Here is a 17,251-nt window from a genome sequence, read left to right on the forward strand (position 1 = left end):
AGTACATTGGTAATTTCTTAAACTTATTGTGATGAATTAATCGATAAAATAACACATAATTCTCACCACTGAAAGAGGACTTTGATAACAGAGAGAAGATTATGCTGCAGGAAAATAAAATGATTAACCCTGCTTTGGTCAATAAATTAGAACCATTTTGACACAAGTCACTAAGACCTGAATACAGATGTAACAATATACAAATAAGTTACAACCAAAATGACAACTTCAATTGCAAATCTAATAAGTTAAACTGAAGACTGATTCTTAGAAAGTTGCAAAAGTAGATTAAATTTTCATTTGGGCATTTCATCGAACATCTGGAAGACACTTCAGAACAAAAGACTAAGAAAACTCAAAACCAAATCTAAAACATGAATCTACAAATCTTATGAGAGCAAACAAGCAAATCTACACTAGACCATTGTTTTTCTTCTTCATCTTCTTCAAATCTTAAGCCCTCTCACCTCTAATCCTCCTCGCAAGTTGAATATCCTTAGGCATAATCGTAACCCTCTTAGCATGAATAGCACAAAGATTAGTATCTTCAAACAATCCAACCAAATAAGCTTCAGCTGCTTCTTGAAGAGCTGCGACTGCACTACTCTGAAACCTAAGATCCGTCTTGAAATCTTGAGCTATCTCACGAACCAATCTCTGGAAAGGAAGCTTACGGATCAAAAGCTCTGTGCTTTTTTGATACTTTCTGATTTCACGTAACGCTACTGTTCCTGGACGGAATCTGTGTGGCTTCTTCACTCCTCCGGTGGCTGGAGCTGATTTCCTTGCTGCTTTCGTCGCCAGTTGCTTTCTAGGAGCTTTTCCTCCGGTGGATTTTCTAGCTGTTTGCTTTGTTCTAGCCATTTTGAGAATTCTTGACAATGAAAAATTTGAAGCTTTTGATTGTTGAGACTGTCGTGTTTGATTGGTATATACAGAGTGAGGTTGGGATGCTTTTTTATACTCAAAGAAGAGAGAATTTGGTCCGTTAGATGTGTTTTCCTCTAAACGGTCAAGATTGTTTTTATCTTTGCTATCTGCGTCGTATGTTAAGTAACCAATCAGAGTGATTCTTTCAGTTGTCGAGGATTCTACACGTGGGATATTTATGATGACGTGTTAATTATTGCGATGTGTAACGGTGTTTGTGATCCAAAGACTCTGAGTGAGACAGAAGTGTTTTCATCTTTGATATTACGATCTGTTCAATGAATTTATTCCATCAACAGATTGCGAAAATTTGTAGGCTTTTACAATACAAACTCTGATCTCTCTCTATTTGTGATATCTGTTTTTTTTACTTATAAAATATCACATAAGCTTCCTCTGTTTCACAAGTTTGACATCCTGAATTGTGTTTTAAATCTTCTACATTGTCTCTAGTCTTCAAACATACATGAACATAAGGAGTTCAAGGCTCAAATCGGGCAACACTGAACACAAACGGGAGGCTGTTTTTCTATGTTGCAGTCACAGCAAGCTGTTAGGCAATGGTTGTTGCAGCCTGCACGTGAAGAACAACAACAAAAAGCAATGGTACCTTCCACAGTTAAAAAACATTATCGTTGTTTTTACTTTCTAGAACTAGTATTCGAAGCTATGGTACCTTCCACAGTAACAAATAGAGACTTCTGATGCTCCCGCAAGCTCGGAAAGAACTCAAACTGTTGTTTAGTTGCTGGAGCAACATCGGTTGCTGTTCCAATAGTAACCAAAGAGACAAAGAATATAGCTAGTGTTGCCGGTGTCATCTTTCTTGTTTGTTGTGTGATCAGTACTTGCAGTTATACTTACGCAGTCAATCATAAATGTCAAGGAAGTTATGATTGATACTTTTCTATGATTAAGCTATGATTGATAATACATCACGTTGTGTTCATGTGTACAGAAGGCAGAGACACAAGTACATGAAATGATTTTATCATAGGCCAATGCAGAGGGAACACAAAAGAGTAGATGATAAGTAGATGAGGTTTAAGTTTACTCGAGTTTTATTACTTAAAGAGGAGATTTTCAGCAAGATACAACCACAAAGCTCATCTACTTGGGAAGACTTGCAAACGAGTTTTTTTAAGGCGCTAATATTTGGCAACAACAATACAAGAATGAATTGAAAATCCGAAGAGGTTTTGTGAAGATTATTAGCTTCAAACGTTAAGACTGATGAGTTTCCCAACGGATCCCGCACACAAACTTAGCTGTTTCAACGCTGAAGTTGCTTGATGTGAGTAATCTGTTTTCCTGGGTTCAAACCCTTTGGACAGGCACGAGCACAATTCAAGATTGTATGGCAACGGTAAAGCTTGAACTCGTCGTCAATAGCCTCAAGTCTTTCCTTAGTGTACTCATCACGACTGTCGCTTATCCACCTACACATACCAACAAGTCTCTTGTTACAAACACATCGAAAGGTCAAATTTCTATTGAATGCCCCATATATAGATCAGCTTCCTAAACCAAAACAACAATTCAGACAGTAATACAGTAGTGAAGAACCACATAAGTGAAATCAATGCAGCTAACAACAATATATGAGAATCTTCCCAACCATCCATGCAAATTCTGAAAGCAAATTCCAAGAGTGAAGGGTTCCTAGTTCTACAATTTGCAACCACTTTCCATCAAAATAGACTTGAATGAGAATCAATGCAGCTAAACAACAAGATATACAAAATCTTCCCAACCATCCATGCAAACTCCAAAATCAGACTACAAGATAAATCGTTTCCTAGTCCTACAATTGGAATTCAATTCCCCAAAAAGCCAACTTCTATATCCATTTTCAACATACCAATCCTTCAAACAATCTTTTTTTCACTTACCAAGACAGCAAAATAGACTTGAATAAACAACATATATGGATCAATGCAGCTTAAAGCTTCCTAGTCCTACAATTTTGCAACCAATCCCTCCAAACAAATCCAACTTCTATATCCATTATCAACAAGCAAATTCTCGAAACAATCATCAAACACTATCATTTCCCCCACTTACCTATTAGCGTGTAGCAAAGCAGCTGGACCAAGGTAAGACTCAGGATTCCACCAGTAACTAGGACAAGATGTGCTACAACAAGCACAAAGAATACATTCATACATCCCATCAAGCTTAGCTCTATCCTTCTTACTCTGCAAAATCTCCTTAGCAGGAACAGACGCTGGAGTCTTCCTCTTCAACCACGGCTCAATACTCTTATACTGATTATAAAAATTAGTCATATCAACAACCAAATCCTTAATCACAAACATATGAGGCAACGGTGTAATCGTCGTCTCCGATGCTTCATCTTGAATCTTTGTCAAACAAGCAAGTCCGTTACATCCATCAATGTTCATAGCACATGAACCACAGATCCCTTCACGGCATGATCTACGGAAAGTAAGAGATGGATCCATTTCGTTTTTGATCTTAATCAAAGCATCTAATACCATTGGACCACAATCTTTGAGATCGATCTGGTAATTTTGAAGCTCTGGCTTCCCTGGATTATCTGGATTCCATCGATAGATCTGAAAAGTCTTCAAGTTCGATCCTCTTCCGCCGCCAGAGGAAGCTTTTGTTTCCGCCTCCGCTCCTGTAGAGGTCCATCTCGCCGGAATTAACCTCGCCGCCGTGGCTAATTTCGACGGTTTCGTTCCAACCAATCTTCCGATCAAACCAGACGCCATTTTTTTCCTCGGAGAAATCTGAAAATGGCTAAAAAATTAATTCAAGTATTTATATTTTTCAGAAGATAATTAATTTATAATAACTTGAAATTAGCCGAAATTGACGATTTAGGGAATATAAAATATAAATTTATAGAGACACAGGGGATTATAGCTACGTGTGCATATTTGTAAATGTGAGGCTTAGGTTCATCTACGTATAAGTGCCGTTGATCGTTTGAACACGTAATGTTCTGAATCATTGTGACCGTTCGTTATGGATACCGACTTAAGGTCAATCGTGGCGAACACACCACTGGATATTTCAAGGCGCGTGGTCTTCTCGAAAAGTGTAATACACGTGGCTTTGTTTGGTTGGATATTTTAACTTGAGGAGAACTTGAGAAGAACTGCGTCCCGTTTGGTAAGAGAAGAGAAACACGTAGTGCAGTTTGTGATTATGGTAATGCTTTTTATGGAAAGTTTCACCAATATATCTGCGAAGTTAAAAATAGTTTTTATCATTGTTACATAATGATGTTTACTTGATAGTATTTGATAACCAACAACAAAATTGAGCAGTTTCATAAACGAAAACATACACTGTTCTATAAATAAATAAAAACGTCTGAAAAATCTTTACAAGGAATGACAAAGTTTATAAAGCAAAGAACTAAATGCGTTTTAAGTTTCAAATATCCACACCACACGTTCCATGTTTAAACTATATCTACATTCCTTGAGACACCCTTTTGCGATTCTTGATCAGATCCATTGACACTTCCTTTTCTTCTGAACGATCTCTGACTGAATATCCGCGAAATGATCTTAACCGGAGCTGGCGGTTCTGTTATCGATTCGTCCTTAGCCGAATTGTTGTCTTTCAAGTCCAAATCTTCCGATAGTTTCTTCACTAATGCCACAAAATGTCGACGAAATGTTGGATATCTTGATACCGTTTTCGTTAGCCCTTGCATCCTAATAAAACACACAAAGACATGGAACTTTTTGTTTACAAACAAAACCAAATTGTTCGAAAATAATCGAAACTTTAAAGCGGTTTTTTACCTGCGAGCAAAGGCATCGAGTTCGGCTCTTTTACGTTCGGTGAGAGGAGGAGACGCGGAAATGGCATTCGAGCTCTTTAGCCTCTCTGGATCTCCAAATAGCAAAACTAATCTTCCGAGGTACTCTTCTTCTTCCTCAGACAAGTTTGTAGCTTTCATTTGCTCCTTTAGTATCAAAAACGGATTCAGAAACCAATCAAAGAAGACGTCTTTTGGGCGGTTCATGGTAGTTATTTCAGTTACACCGTCACCTACACAAACATGCAGCCAAGTAAAAATCTCTCCTTTGCTCGGTTTTGTTGGTTTCTTGATAAGCTATATGAAAATAAAAAAACAAAGATCGAAACTTTACTTAGTAACAAGCCGGAAGAATTGGCTTTGACTGAGCGAAGAATCTCGTAAAGAAGTCCATAAGCCGGTAAACCAACGCTGATCACTTGGCTGCCTTTACTAGATCTCGCTTCTTCGATATCTTTCGAGTTTATCAGTCCTTTTGTCGCTAAAACTTCTCCATATCTTCTACATTCCACAAAGAGCTCATTCAACAGCTGCATACAGACATCAAAGTCAAGAACGACAAAAGATTGATTTTTCACATTAGGTTTGGTGAATATAAGGTGTGGGCTTACATCGAGAGGCTTAATATCAATCATAGGGACTCTGACTGATCCTCCTCTCATCGATGACGCGTTCTTGACAGAGCCTAGTCTTGGTACAGGACCAGAAAAAGGCGTTGGTTCCTCGTCCTTTCTTCGATATTTCGGCCTTGGAAAACAAGAACCTTCAGGCAAGTCAAGTATATCGGTGCTATACTCGTCGTAAATGGAGACAGAGGCAACTATATAGCAGAGTCCATAGTAAAAAGATGATTCTTGATATGAGACTACTCCTGCATAAGCACCAAGGAAGATACTAGAGATAACTGATCCAATAACCGCGCCCGTGACAGCCAAAGGCCAGAGTAAGATCGCGAGGCCTGCTATGGGGACACACATTGTCTCCAAGAATGGACCTTCCCGTCCAATCAAGTCGTGAAACAAACGGTGCCATCCTTTGAACAACATATAAGGGCTTTTGCATATGGCTACAAGTGAGATAACCGGAGGATCAACAAGTATCCCGAGAACTGAAACTACTAAAGCCCCTGGAAGTTGAAGTAGCCTGAGAATAGATAGAAGATGTAAGACACTATCGAACAATCGGTTTCACAATGGAGCTAACCAATGAACATATTATATAATACCTTATTTCATAATATTTTCGATCCGGACAGCTTTGTTTCAGCTCATCCATAAGTGAGAAGTATGAATGAAAGCAAACATCTTTAAAATCCCGAACAACGGTGAAGCTGCGTTGCATGGTGCTCCAAGTTCCATCATAAAAGCAATGGAAAAACTGGTAAGGCTTGCCTTCACCAACAGCATCAAAGGTGGCGAAAATTGGGGAGAAGAAACCATATAAAGCTCCTCCCAAAACACTTCCTAAAATACCAACAATAGGCCAGAGAATGATGGCAGCAGGAAGACATAAGCATAGAAAGATCTTCAAGATTGGTCCTACTTGTTTGGCACTGCATGTTAGAGGAACCAAAATAAGATCATCTTTATAAGATCATCTTTAACGTCATAAAGATAGAGCCAAGGGGTTGAGGAATTAGTTACCTCACGATTGAATAGAAAGTCCAAACGATGTGGACTGGTAGAAGACTCAGTATGACCGCGGAGTTGCCTATAGTCACAACGAGGCATACGAGTGGGCACAAAACAATACCTACGCAACAAAGAAAGAGCCTTTCAGATCAGAAAACAAATTCCAGTGAATCTTTAAAAAACATGTTCATGAGTTTCAGTGATAAGAAAACACTAGACAGTATTGATGAACCCTTAAACCCTTAGACTTTTCCAAACGTTTTTACTATATTTAGTGAACCCTAATGGACCCTAAACAAAATCAAAATGCATGAGTTTGACTTCAGTTTCCACATATTAATGTAATTGAAAGAGGCCTGAGCAAGGAAAGAAAAGTCATTAGGGAGAACAATAAAGGAACCAACTAAAAGTCAACATCCATCTAAACAAGAAGTCAACATCCTGGTGAGTTATGTTCTTACCAAAAGAAATCTGTCTGAATAAACTGAAAAATTGGGCTTAAAGAAGTAGAAATTCATCAAAAGTTTAGACCTTTTAGTGAGTGACACCAAATAAAACAACCAAAAGTTTCTTAAAAGAGGACCATCAGTACCAAAAGTAGAAACAAATGTTATAAATTGAAGTAAAAGATTCACTCTAAAGTTCATACCTTTGATGAAACCCAGAAATAGCAATCCAATGAAATAAGGAAGGAAGAGTAAGAATTGGAATAAAGAAGCTCGAAATCCTATTGGAGGCTCCATTGAAATTGAACTGAAACTTTCAACTATACTCACAAACTTAACACAAACCCATCTTAAGAATCAGTCAACACCTTCTTCCTGAAACATATAAAGATTCGAAACAGAGTAAATTCAAAAATAAGTAAAGAAGAGCTGGAATTTAATTCTTAATTACGAAAACTTTGAAGCTCTCCGCAAACACACAAGTCTTTTAAAATTACTAAAAACAAACAAGTTGAAATCTTGGCTTTAAAAGTCCTCACATGGGTTGTACAGATTTGAGTAGAGAGATTTACGGTTAAGAAACTGTTTCTCTTCTCAATAAACAAATAAAAAAAATCAAAGCACGAGAACCAAAAAGCAAAAACTGACCTTTTTGTCCGAAGAAGAAGAAGAAGAAGAACCAAAAAAGGATGTCTTTTTTTTTCTACTTATCTTGTCGTGGATGCTTTGAGCTCAACGCATTAGCGAATATGTAAACTTAGAGATAGAGAGAGGTCAAACAATATGTGTAGATCAAACGAGACGTCATGAAAATGTCAAAATTTGCAGTTAAAACTATTAATTTATTTTTTGGCCAAACTTTGTTTACTACTATTATATGATCAAATAAATATGTATTTATTGTTCGGATACAAATCAATGAAAATGAAAACTGTAGTGACGGCTACCTTTTGTTTCGACAAGGGAATTAGGTTATTAATTGTAATTAATATTTTCGTCCAAAAAAAAATATTGTAATTAATAAAATTGCAATGTTGTCATTTGTCAATTATTATCATCAAACAGCAATGGTGTGATTAACGGAAACAAAACACATGTTACCGAAAAAGATTCACTCATGAGATACATAGTTAAACTATGATTGGTAACAGCTTTGTATCAAACTTTACAAAACATAGAATTTTAACAATTATTAATCACAAAAACTTTATAAAAACATTACAAACAGTTTTACCTTCAGCTTTTTTTACAGCTTTCTCATACAGCTTTACATTATTTCGATAAAGCTTACAGCTTCAGCTAATTGCTAAAAAATTTATACAACTTTTGGTTACCAATCAGACACGATAGTTTCAAAAAAAAATATTACTTGATTTGCTGTTGTTTTAATTACCCTCTAATATTAATATAGTACATTTTAAACTTGATTTGTTGACAAACACACAAAGAAAACTCTTGATTCATAATTACTTGGAGCAACAGTGAAATTAACTACTTGAATACGCTAATTAAAATAATTATAGTCAAATTTGTTATCAAATTTTTAAAAAACAAAATATTCAAAAATATTTCGTATAAAAATTCCGAATAAATATTAATATCTTCGTTTGCAATATCCAAAAAAATATGTTCCTTTGTAATTTAGTGTAGAGAGATCATTTGAGTATATTTGAAGCAAAAAGAGCTGTTATGTTTTAATACAACTGGCACTTTATTATTAAAATAAAATGGAGTTTAATGATTGCACACTTGTTGATTCTGTTTGTGACAAAAGAAAATTGATTCATTATCAAATGATTCTTCTTTTTGTCATTTTATAATGTTTTGAGACGAGGGAATGAATGGTTGTTTTATAATGCTTAAAATCCATACGGCAGATTAATTCGTTTTATATACACAAATGGCAGAAATTATTACAACTAGCTGTGTCTCGTGTTGTCTAGCAATAATCCGCTGTGATATTCGTCTTTTTCTATCCACCATGCACGGTTGTTATTACTTTTAAATTAATGATAAAAAAAGGAGAAGATAAAATAAGATTGTTACGTTCGCAATAAAATGATTGAAATTTGTAAACCTGTTTATTAATCCGATATACATAAAATCTCAAGCTAATCATATTTGAATACTAAGTGTCGCAGTAGTATTTGATCACATATAGTCTGCAGTGCGCAAGGATGAAATATATGGTTAAAACCAAGTATTCATGGTGTTTAACTTTTATTTCCCAAAATTAAATTCAAAAAAGTGTAGTATAATACTATCGATGATCGTGTGAAATGTTTTCCCATAACTGCTGGAGGCCCGGTTCATATTTTATTTTAGCTCTATGCTAAAATTAAAACTTAAGCCCATATATACTTGATAGATTATCTTTAACAAATCACGTGATATCCTGACATGGCAAATGGCACTATAAACCACTATTAATTGCTTCCAATAAATAATAGAAAAAAAATCTAGGGTTTTCGCTTAGATTCGCAATCGCATTTGTATTTGATTTGCTTCAATAGTGCGACACAAATAATAACGTTTGTGATCTATGTTTTAAAACGAATAGAAAGAATATTGCATTTTGTGTGTGTGTGTGTGTATGTGTGTCTACTGTGTCATATGTAACGAATAGAAGGAAATTTGCATGTCTAGTTCTTATATCTAGTCATATGTAAGGAATCATGTTAATTTTGATCACAAAAACGCCGATTTATTACTTTGACAACACGATTGTGGTGTGGAAAAAAAAGAAAAGAAAAACCGTTTGTGGGTGGGGGCAAATTTTGGGAGAAAATTTTGTGAAGTGTTTTCTGAACTTTTTATACCCACCCGACTTTAGATTTTCGGAATATTTCGGGGAGGGTTTCATCTTTCAGTTGTCATATTATGGGGTCTTATTTTCGATATCCATCTTCACTATTGAGAAAACATTGTGGCTCATCGAAAACTCTTCGGGGCAGTAGAAATACGTACATAAAATTTATGTTAAAGTAAGAGTAGCAAGCCAATCTAGTTCAAAAGAATGATCTAATTTGAAAATGGGGATGTGATTATATATTACCAATCATTGTTTTACTTGTATAATATGATTTATGATCATTTGAGAGACATGGGAGCTACGCCGCATAAGATTGTGTTGAATATCTATTCAGGATATATGAAGTTGTCGTGGAGGTGATACGGAATATAAATATGATTCTAGCTTAGTGTACCAAAGTTTTTAAAACTCCAAATCACGAACCATATAATCTAGAATATAGACGTTTGGATAATCATTTCTTGTCATGTGGTTTGGCAGAGATTTCTCTTTTCCGAAGGCAAATAGGGGTCATAAATCAAATCATTCATTTGGTTGAGATGAAAAATGAAGAAGAGCATGTAGTTTTTGTGAATGGTCAAACTATTAGTATCGAAAAAGGAAACGGTTGAGGAAAAAGAATGGCTTCACGAGATGGACAAGGTAGAATCTTTATAGGCTATTAGTGTGGTTCCCCAATAATCAAAGACGATTCAGAAGTGGTCACAAAGGATTGCTAAAATAGAAAAGAAAAGAAAAAATGCTTTTATGTTTTTTCATTGTTGGAAGGTAGATAGAAGAACAATAACTTGGAATGTGGAGAAAGCGTATCGAACGGAACAGATCAAGCATATCAGGCGGATCAAACGTATCAGGCGGATCAAGCAGCTTTTTAGAAAAGACGTTAAATGATGGAAAAAATAACCAAAAAAGATTGTGAGGAAGCTAATGAAGAAGTTTATTGGAGACATAAAGTATGACAAATGGAAAAAGACTCCAATTTTTTTCATTCAGCTTCTAAAAGACGTGAACAAAAAATCGAATATTTGGTTTAACAGAATCATGGTAAAAATAGAGATGAATATAATATTATGGTGTTACAATATGTTTAGGATCATTTCACAAGCAAAACATATGATGTAATCATAAAACATATGATGTCACAAACAAATAGTTCCTTGGATCTGAAAATGCAAGAAAAACACAACAGCAAGAAACGACATCGTTCTCAATGTCAAAAAGGTTGACATTAGGCAGTCACTTTTGACTACCATGCTCAATCAACGGTTAGTAGGTTTAACTTTTACATAGACATTCATCATTTCGTTTAAACACACAAAAATGGTTATGTGATTTTGTATCTTTGAATGCACGTGAGGAAGAAAACTGAAAAAACTACGAAAACGGCATCGTTCGAGGTCAATAAGGTTGACTTTAAGCAAATACTTTTGACAACTAAACCCAATTAACGGTTTCACAACATTAACCGTATGTTAATCACCTGAAATTACGATAATGTAGGTCCCATAGTAAATTTAATAAAAACTATATAATATCTCACAATACTAATTTAAAATAAATCACGCCTTCACTCCCGGAACTCTCCTCTTCCTCTTTAAATACTTTCCGACAATAGCAAGCTTCAACAAAAAAAAAAACGAACCAAAAACTTCCTCTCTCTTTTATAATATCTTTCTCTCAATCTATGTTTAGAAGAATGGTTTCGTATTCTAATAATCATTTTGCATACGCATTTCTACTTCTTCTAACAATCGGTAACACGCTTGCATTTTCTTCGAGTTTGCCGGATCATGTTCAAGATCCAAATCTAGTCGTTGACGACGTTAACAGGTACGTGAAAGAGAAAATTTTGAATATGATAATTTGAAGTTTGATATATATAACAATGTTGCTTTTGTAAATATAAGTGATATATCATACATACGAAGTAGAAACAAAATGCAGCATTTTATTCCATAAAAAATGTCTTACAATATTCTTTTGATTCAATTATCACTATGGCTCACATTTACAGATTCAGTTCCCCATTAGTGGGTTTTTGTAAACTAAACTTTAAATTTAGGAAAACCCTTTACGGTTTTACCAAAAAACCAAAGTTAACTATGGTTCATATAGTCTCTGGAGGTTTCTATGTACCCGTCAGTTTTGTCTCCGATTTTTTTTGTTTTTTTTCGCCTCTAAATAACTCAAACGCATTTTATCAATGAAATTCTTCAGACGAAAAAAAAAACTATGTCTCACATGATAGTTTCCCATGAAAGGACTTTATGTAAACTACTGTATTTGTAATTTCATTAAAGTTAAACTAGCTAGTGAATATATGTATTTTACCCGTCAACTAGCTAGTGGAATATATATGCCAATTGTGTCCAATATTGTTTCTCCAACTAACATAATATGTTCACATTTAATTCTTTTTCTTTTTCAACCGTACACTTTTTATCCTCACATTTAATGTTCAAATTTATAACAGAATCAGTTTTTTCATTATTTATAAGAATTTTGTTCTCTCTCATTTGTAGAAGTGTATTCAATGCGTCAAGGAGGAGCTTGGCCTACCTATCTTGTAGAACCGGAAATCCTATTGACGATTGTTGGCGGTGTGACCCTAATTGGGAAACAAACCGCCAACGGTTAGCAGATTGTGCCATTGGATTTGGCAAAAATGCTATCGGAGGGCGCAAAGGTCGAATCTATGTAGTTACGGATCCTGCCAACGACGATCCCGTAAACCCTAGACCTGGGACTCTAAGATATGCAGTGACACAAGAAGAACCATTATGGATCATTTTCAAGAGAGATATGGTCATTAGGCTCAAAAAAGAACTTATCATCACATCTTTCAAGACCATTGATGGTAGAGGCTCGAGTGTTCACATTACCGATGGACCATGCTTAAAGATCCACTATGCAACTAACATCATAATTCATGGCATTAACATCCATGACTGTAAACCAGGATCAGGTGAGCCATATTCAAAGACTTCAAACTTTTAGTAGATGTGCTTAATATAATAGAGGCAAAATGTCATAAAACATAAAATATGCTACTATATGTTATGTTTTATAGGTGGCATGATTAAAGATGGTCCACATCACACCGGGTGGTGGATGCAGTCCGATGGAGACGCGGTGGCGATATTTGGAGGGAAACACGTGTGGATTGACCATTGCTCGTTGTCGAACTGCGATGATGGACTCATAGACGCTATACATGGTTCCACGGCTATAACCATATCGAACAATCATATGACGCACCATGATAAGGTCATGCTTTTAGGACATAGCGATAGTTACACGCAGGACAAGAACATGCAAGTCACAATTGCGTTTAACCATTTCGGAGAAGGACTCGTTCAAAGAATGCCACGGTAAGAAAATCACTCTTTTACCCCTTATTGCGTATACACATATGTATCAATAGTTAGTTAGGTACATAGATTGATACATATATGTTATAGGCTTGCATCAGTTGCATGCGAACTTGCGAAGCACGCGCATAAAGAATAGTTTGAATGTGAAAGCTTGACTTTAGAGACTATAGAGTATGGAAGAAGTCAACAAAAGCAGAATGAGACTTTTTAAACCACTGTGGATCGATCACATCCATTTATTTTATGGAATTATAAGATACGAATTGAAATGGATACACCATTAAAATAAAAGTGTCGGTCATTCGTTATATACATATTGGTTCCACTTAATTTTAGTGAGTTAGAGAAAGATTATGTTGGTTTTATGCGAGTAAATATGCTTCGAGAAGTTTATTATTGACGTTTTGTAGATTCGTACATTGGATCTAGGGAGATACATGGATGAAAAACTTAACTAAAATTAATATGAGAAACTAGAGAAAACTAAGAGAACAGTAATCTTTCAATTGTTAAACCGTAAAAACCGAAGGAAAATGTTAGTAAAATTAAATGCTAATATTTAGGGTTTTGGTTATAAATTAAACAGGTGCAGGCATGGATATTTCCATGTAGTGAACAATGATTATACTCACTGGGAAATGTATGCAATCGGTGGAAGTGCTTCTCCAACTATATACAGCCAAGGGAATAGATTTCTTGCTCCTAACACCCGCTTTAATAAAGAGGTACATAGTGGTTATCTTATTTTCATAAAGTTTTTAACTTGTGATGAAAGTTATGTATATATTTACTTATATATAGGTTACAAAACATGAAGATGCACCCGAAAGCAAATGGAGAGATTGGAATTGGAGATCGGAAGGCGATATGTTGTTGAACGGAGCTTATTTCCGCGAGTCCGGTGCTGAAGCTCCGTCTACTTATGCAAGAGCTTCAAGCCTGAGTGCGAGGCCATCGTCACTTGTGGGTTCCATCACCACGACAGCAGGCACTTTGAGTTGTCGGCGAGGCCGTCGCTGTTAATGATAATGAAATCATAAAGAGAGATGAAATTATTAATGGATCATTGTTTATGCAATGGTGCGTATGTTTAACGAATGGTAAGAGTATTTTTCTAAAGAAGTTTTCCTTTTCAAAAACGTAATGTTACAAGTGTAAGGCGTCTGCAATGTCTCTAGACATTTGCCAGAGATAATTTCCAAATTTCAATACAAATTTCAAATTTATTTTGGGATATATTTCAACAAAAAAAAAAAATTCATTAATTAGTAACAAGTGTAAAGTTTTCATTCCACCTTAATTACGGTCAGGTGGAAGATAGCTTTTAAGAAAATTCAATTACTATAACATGATCAATCCACTATATAGATAATAGAATTTTTTTTGTCAAGAAAGATTTTGTTTAGTCAATCACAAAGACGGGATTGTCTTTTGATGAATTGAGTTGACATAAAAAAAGGGCCAACGCCATGAAGTTGTCGGCGACAACGTTCAAACGCAAAGAGGGAATAAGGATGTTGTTTACGTCCAATAATCTCGGACAATACACATTCTTCTTGTCCTGCTGACTAAATTTAATGATCTTGATAGTTGGTAATTAATACTGCTTGATACATTAATGATACATGTACATTTCTGGGGTAGAAAACTATTTGTTCGTTTTTAATGGTTTAGTCAAATATTGTTTCAGCTAATTATATCTTGACAAAAAACATAGTTTCAGCTAACTATAAGTCATTTTATCGATATAATTATATATGGTTTCATGTTTTATTTTTTTTGCCAAGAAACCAATCGGGGGTTTAACAACTTTGTAAAACCATCTTTTTATCAGCAGAGCAAAACAAAACGATGCCGCTTCTGGTCTTCAATCACTGAAGAAAACGATGTTGGGCCAAGAACCTGCTAAAGAATTGAAGATGGGCCGCGAGCCTTTGAAGAAGAAGCCTATGTCAAAGCCCACTTGGATTAAACGGTCTTCTTCTTCATGTGAAGACAAAACCAGAGCTGGCAAAAGAGACGCAGTGACGTCGGAGACCCGTACAAACTCAGCTGCATTTACGGTAAAGCTCACCAATCGATTCCTGGCCCTTGATGAAGAAGACTCAAGCGGATGATGCCACCTGTTAAGACACATTAGGGTTTTACTCTGTTTTGTCTCTGTATAAATATCAAAACTTGAACTTTGTAAAACCTCAAGCCGAAATGATATTCAAAGCTTCAACTTTATCTTCTCTGTTTTGATATTGCCTTCACTTTTCATCTATATGATATTTGCAATTTAGCAAAAAAAAAAAAACTATAAGTCACTTTATCGTAAAAGTATAACAAAAATATCCATATTAATAAAAATTAAGATATATAACTTTGAGTTCACAAAAAAAAAAAAAAAAACTTTGAGTTCAAGATCCCACATGGTAAGTTTGGCTTTTGTTAAGATGTTTTTGAAGACATATTCACTTCTGTGATTAGTCGGACGTTTTGGCAAAACCCGGATACCCGATGTTAAATCAAAATAAATTTTAAATTTTTGTATATGAAAACTGCAAATTGTAGATGATTTTTGTCAATGTGGCTATCCTAAGAACATACTTTTTTCAATGGCATCAATTAAGGAAAAGAGAACACCAACTAAGGTATAACCATTTAAATGCTTAAAACAATTTTTTTTTTTTTTTTCTTTTTTTTTGTGGTAAACTAATGCTTAAAACTATTATGCTTTTAAAATATAATTAGAGGCAAATGTGTAGATTTCAAATATTGCGCATATCACACACTATCGGCAATCGAATAAATGACATAAATATGCCATTAGTCCCTTACTATTGCAATGCAATAATGTACGGGCTTGAGGATACATGAATGGTGCATCTTATGAACGGCAATGGTTTGATATTCAACATCTTTAACTAGCTCCTGGAAGCACGTATTTGGAAAACACATTTTTGAGACGTAAATATTGTTTGGTATCATCGGTCTTGTACTCATCGAACGGATATTTTGGCTAAGAACCAGAAATTTGCTTCTATTAATATTCAGCATGATTATGTTTCTCTTTTTTTGAATGTGTCACACTCGGATTGTGATATTTTAGAATTTTATTAAAGAAAATTCCCGTTGACATTAAAAAATGACATTAAAAAGTCCAACGCACAATTGAATTTGATGTTACACAAAGAGAAAAATATCTCATGTTTCACACTCTATGATTGATAGAACAACATATCATTAATCTTCTCCGTTTCAAAAGAAAAATAAGCTGGCTCCTCCCATCACAACAACAATAGCCAAAACGGTTGAAGAAGATCTAGAGGCGGAGCTAGATGTCGAGGTTTTGACATCCTGATCCGCTTCAGATTGAGCAAGCGTATCGGGGGTTCCTCTTGGACTAATGGGCGCGTAATCCCCCACCACCACAACACCGTCTGGTGCAAGTTCTAAGGGGATTTCGTAATCCGGATAATCTTGAGATGGACCAAGACTATCAATCAAACTCTTTGTAGAGTTATCTACTGTTGGTTTGTTGTCAGCAAGAGTCTTTGATGAAGATGGCGATTGAGACTTTTCAGAATCAGCTGCTGAAATTCCATTAGCCACGGTTAGAATTACGAAAATGAAGACAAGGAAGAAATGACTCGCCATCGTATAATTTGTAATATAGTACGTGATGATATATTGATCCCCTAGGCTCTTTTATTCAAATGGACCTTTGTGGGGTTATAGTATTGAATTGTATATACGATGATTTTCTGTGAGGTTCACAAAAGTAGATCGATTAAACAATCAAGGTGAATTGAAAGTGAAGGAGAAATGGAGATTGGGAATTTAAACTTGTAATGGAGATGGTTGTATATTGTTATTTACGGTTAGGTGTTGTGTTTCATAACTCACATACGAGTTCACGAGCTGTTCAATTTTCTATATCTATAAGAAAATGGTTACAAGTTAAACTATGTTTAGAATATGGTTAGGGTATTTTTAACTAGTTGTTTAAAGAGCCGTCTTTAAGTATTTTAAGACGACTAAAAATAAAAAGGCTGTTTTACACATATTGATAATAAATTATTATTTATGATTAAACTAAATATAAAACTGGATATAGTTTAAACATTCTAAAAAGGAAATTGTTAAAATTAGCGTTTCTAGTGACTCAAACCTTAGTGTTGAAGATTATTTAGAACCAGCCTTTACCACTAGACTACCTAACAAATACAAAATTATAAAGCTGAAATTGTTTTTATAGTATTTGCGGCCGC

The 17,251-nt window shown here is 35.1% G+C and overlaps 5 protein-coding genes and 1 long non-coding RNA gene across 9 annotated transcripts; 1 reads left to right on the forward strand and 5 right to left on the reverse strand.

The window, feature by feature from the left end:
• Positions 1–99: 99 nt before the first annotated feature.
• Positions 100–932, reverse strand: AT3G27360 (Histone superfamily protein). The gene has a single exon (NM_113651.2). It carries the CDS (start codon positions 862–864, stop codon positions 454–456), a length of 411 nt encoding a protein of 136 aa, NP_189372.1. The 5' UTR covers positions 865–932; the 3' UTR covers positions 100–453.
• SDH2-1 (succinate dehydrogenase 2-1) lies at positions 605–3,877 on the reverse strand. 2 transcript variants are annotated; one of them, NM_113653.4, is made up of 3 exons: positions 2,995–3,877; positions 1,607–2,369; positions 605–1,504 (listed from the first exon to the last, which is right to left on the reverse strand). In NM_113653.4, exons 1-2 carry the CDS (start codon positions 3,666–3,668, stop codon positions 2,204–2,206), a joined length of 840 nt encoding a protein of 279 aa, NP_189374.1. In that variant the 5' UTR covers positions 3,669–3,877; the 3' UTR covers positions 605–1,504; positions 1,607–2,203. The 2 variants fall into 2 exon arrangements, with proteins under 2 accessions (NP_189374.1, NP_001118718.1); NM_001125246.1 differs by having other exon boundaries at positions 605–2,369; positions 2,995–3,754.
• A 294-nt stretch (positions 3,878–4,171) lies between these two features.
• AT3G27390 (uncharacterized protein) lies at positions 4,172–7,660 on the reverse strand. 2 transcript variants are annotated; one of them, NM_113654.4, is made up of 8 exons: positions 7,458–7,660; positions 7,013–7,184; positions 6,376–6,484; positions 5,958–6,284; positions 5,344–5,875; positions 5,067–5,262; positions 4,716–4,965; positions 4,172–4,625 (listed from the first exon to the last, which is right to left on the reverse strand). In NM_113654.4, exons 2-8 carry the CDS (start codon positions 7,104–7,106, stop codon positions 4,367–4,369), a joined length of 1,767 nt encoding a protein of 588 aa, NP_189375.2. In that variant the 5' UTR covers positions 7,107–7,184; positions 7,458–7,660; the 3' UTR covers positions 4,172–4,366. The 2 variants fall into 2 exon arrangements, with proteins under 2 accessions (NP_189375.2, NP_001326596.1); NM_001338871.1 differs by having other exon boundaries at positions 7,013–7,660.
• A 2,566-nt stretch (positions 7,661–10,226) lies between these two features.
• AT3G05235 lies at positions 10,227–10,545 on the reverse strand. The gene has a single exon (NR_141161.1). It is a non-coding gene; the product is annotated as an other RNA (long non-coding RNA).
• Positions 10,546–11,194: 649 nt separating this feature from the next.
• Positions 11,195–14,244, forward strand: AT3G27400 (Pectin lyase-like superfamily protein; the record flags this gene model as incomplete). Of its 2 annotated transcripts, none has more annotated exons than NM_001338872.1 (5): positions 11,195–11,451; positions 12,144–12,586; positions 12,692–12,992; positions 13,582–13,720; positions 13,797–14,244. In NM_001338872.1, 5 exons carry the CDS (start codon positions 11,306–11,308, stop codon positions 14,016–14,018), a joined length of 1,251 nt encoding a protein of 416 aa, NP_001326295.1. In that variant the 3' UTR covers positions 14,019–14,244. The 2 variants fall into 2 exon arrangements, with proteins under 2 accessions (NP_001326295.1, NP_189376.1); NM_113655.2 differs by having other exon boundaries at positions 11,318–11,451; positions 13,797–14,220.
• A 1,821-nt stretch (positions 14,245–16,065) lies between these two features.
• On the reverse strand, positions 16,066–16,895 carry AT3G27410 (uncharacterized protein). The gene has a single exon (NM_113656.2). The coding sequence runs from the start codon at positions 16,635–16,637 to the stop codon at positions 16,239–16,241; it is 399 nt and encodes a 132-aa protein (NP_189377.1). The 5' UTR covers positions 16,638–16,895; the 3' UTR covers positions 16,066–16,238.
• Positions 16,896–17,251: the final 356 nt, after the last annotated feature.

This window comes from Arabidopsis thaliana, chromosome 3, assembly GCF_000001735.4.
Source record: "Arabidopsis thaliana chromosome 3, partial sequence".
NCBI lineage: Eukaryota > Viridiplantae > Streptophyta > Magnoliopsida > Brassicales > Brassicaceae > Arabidopsis > Arabidopsis thaliana.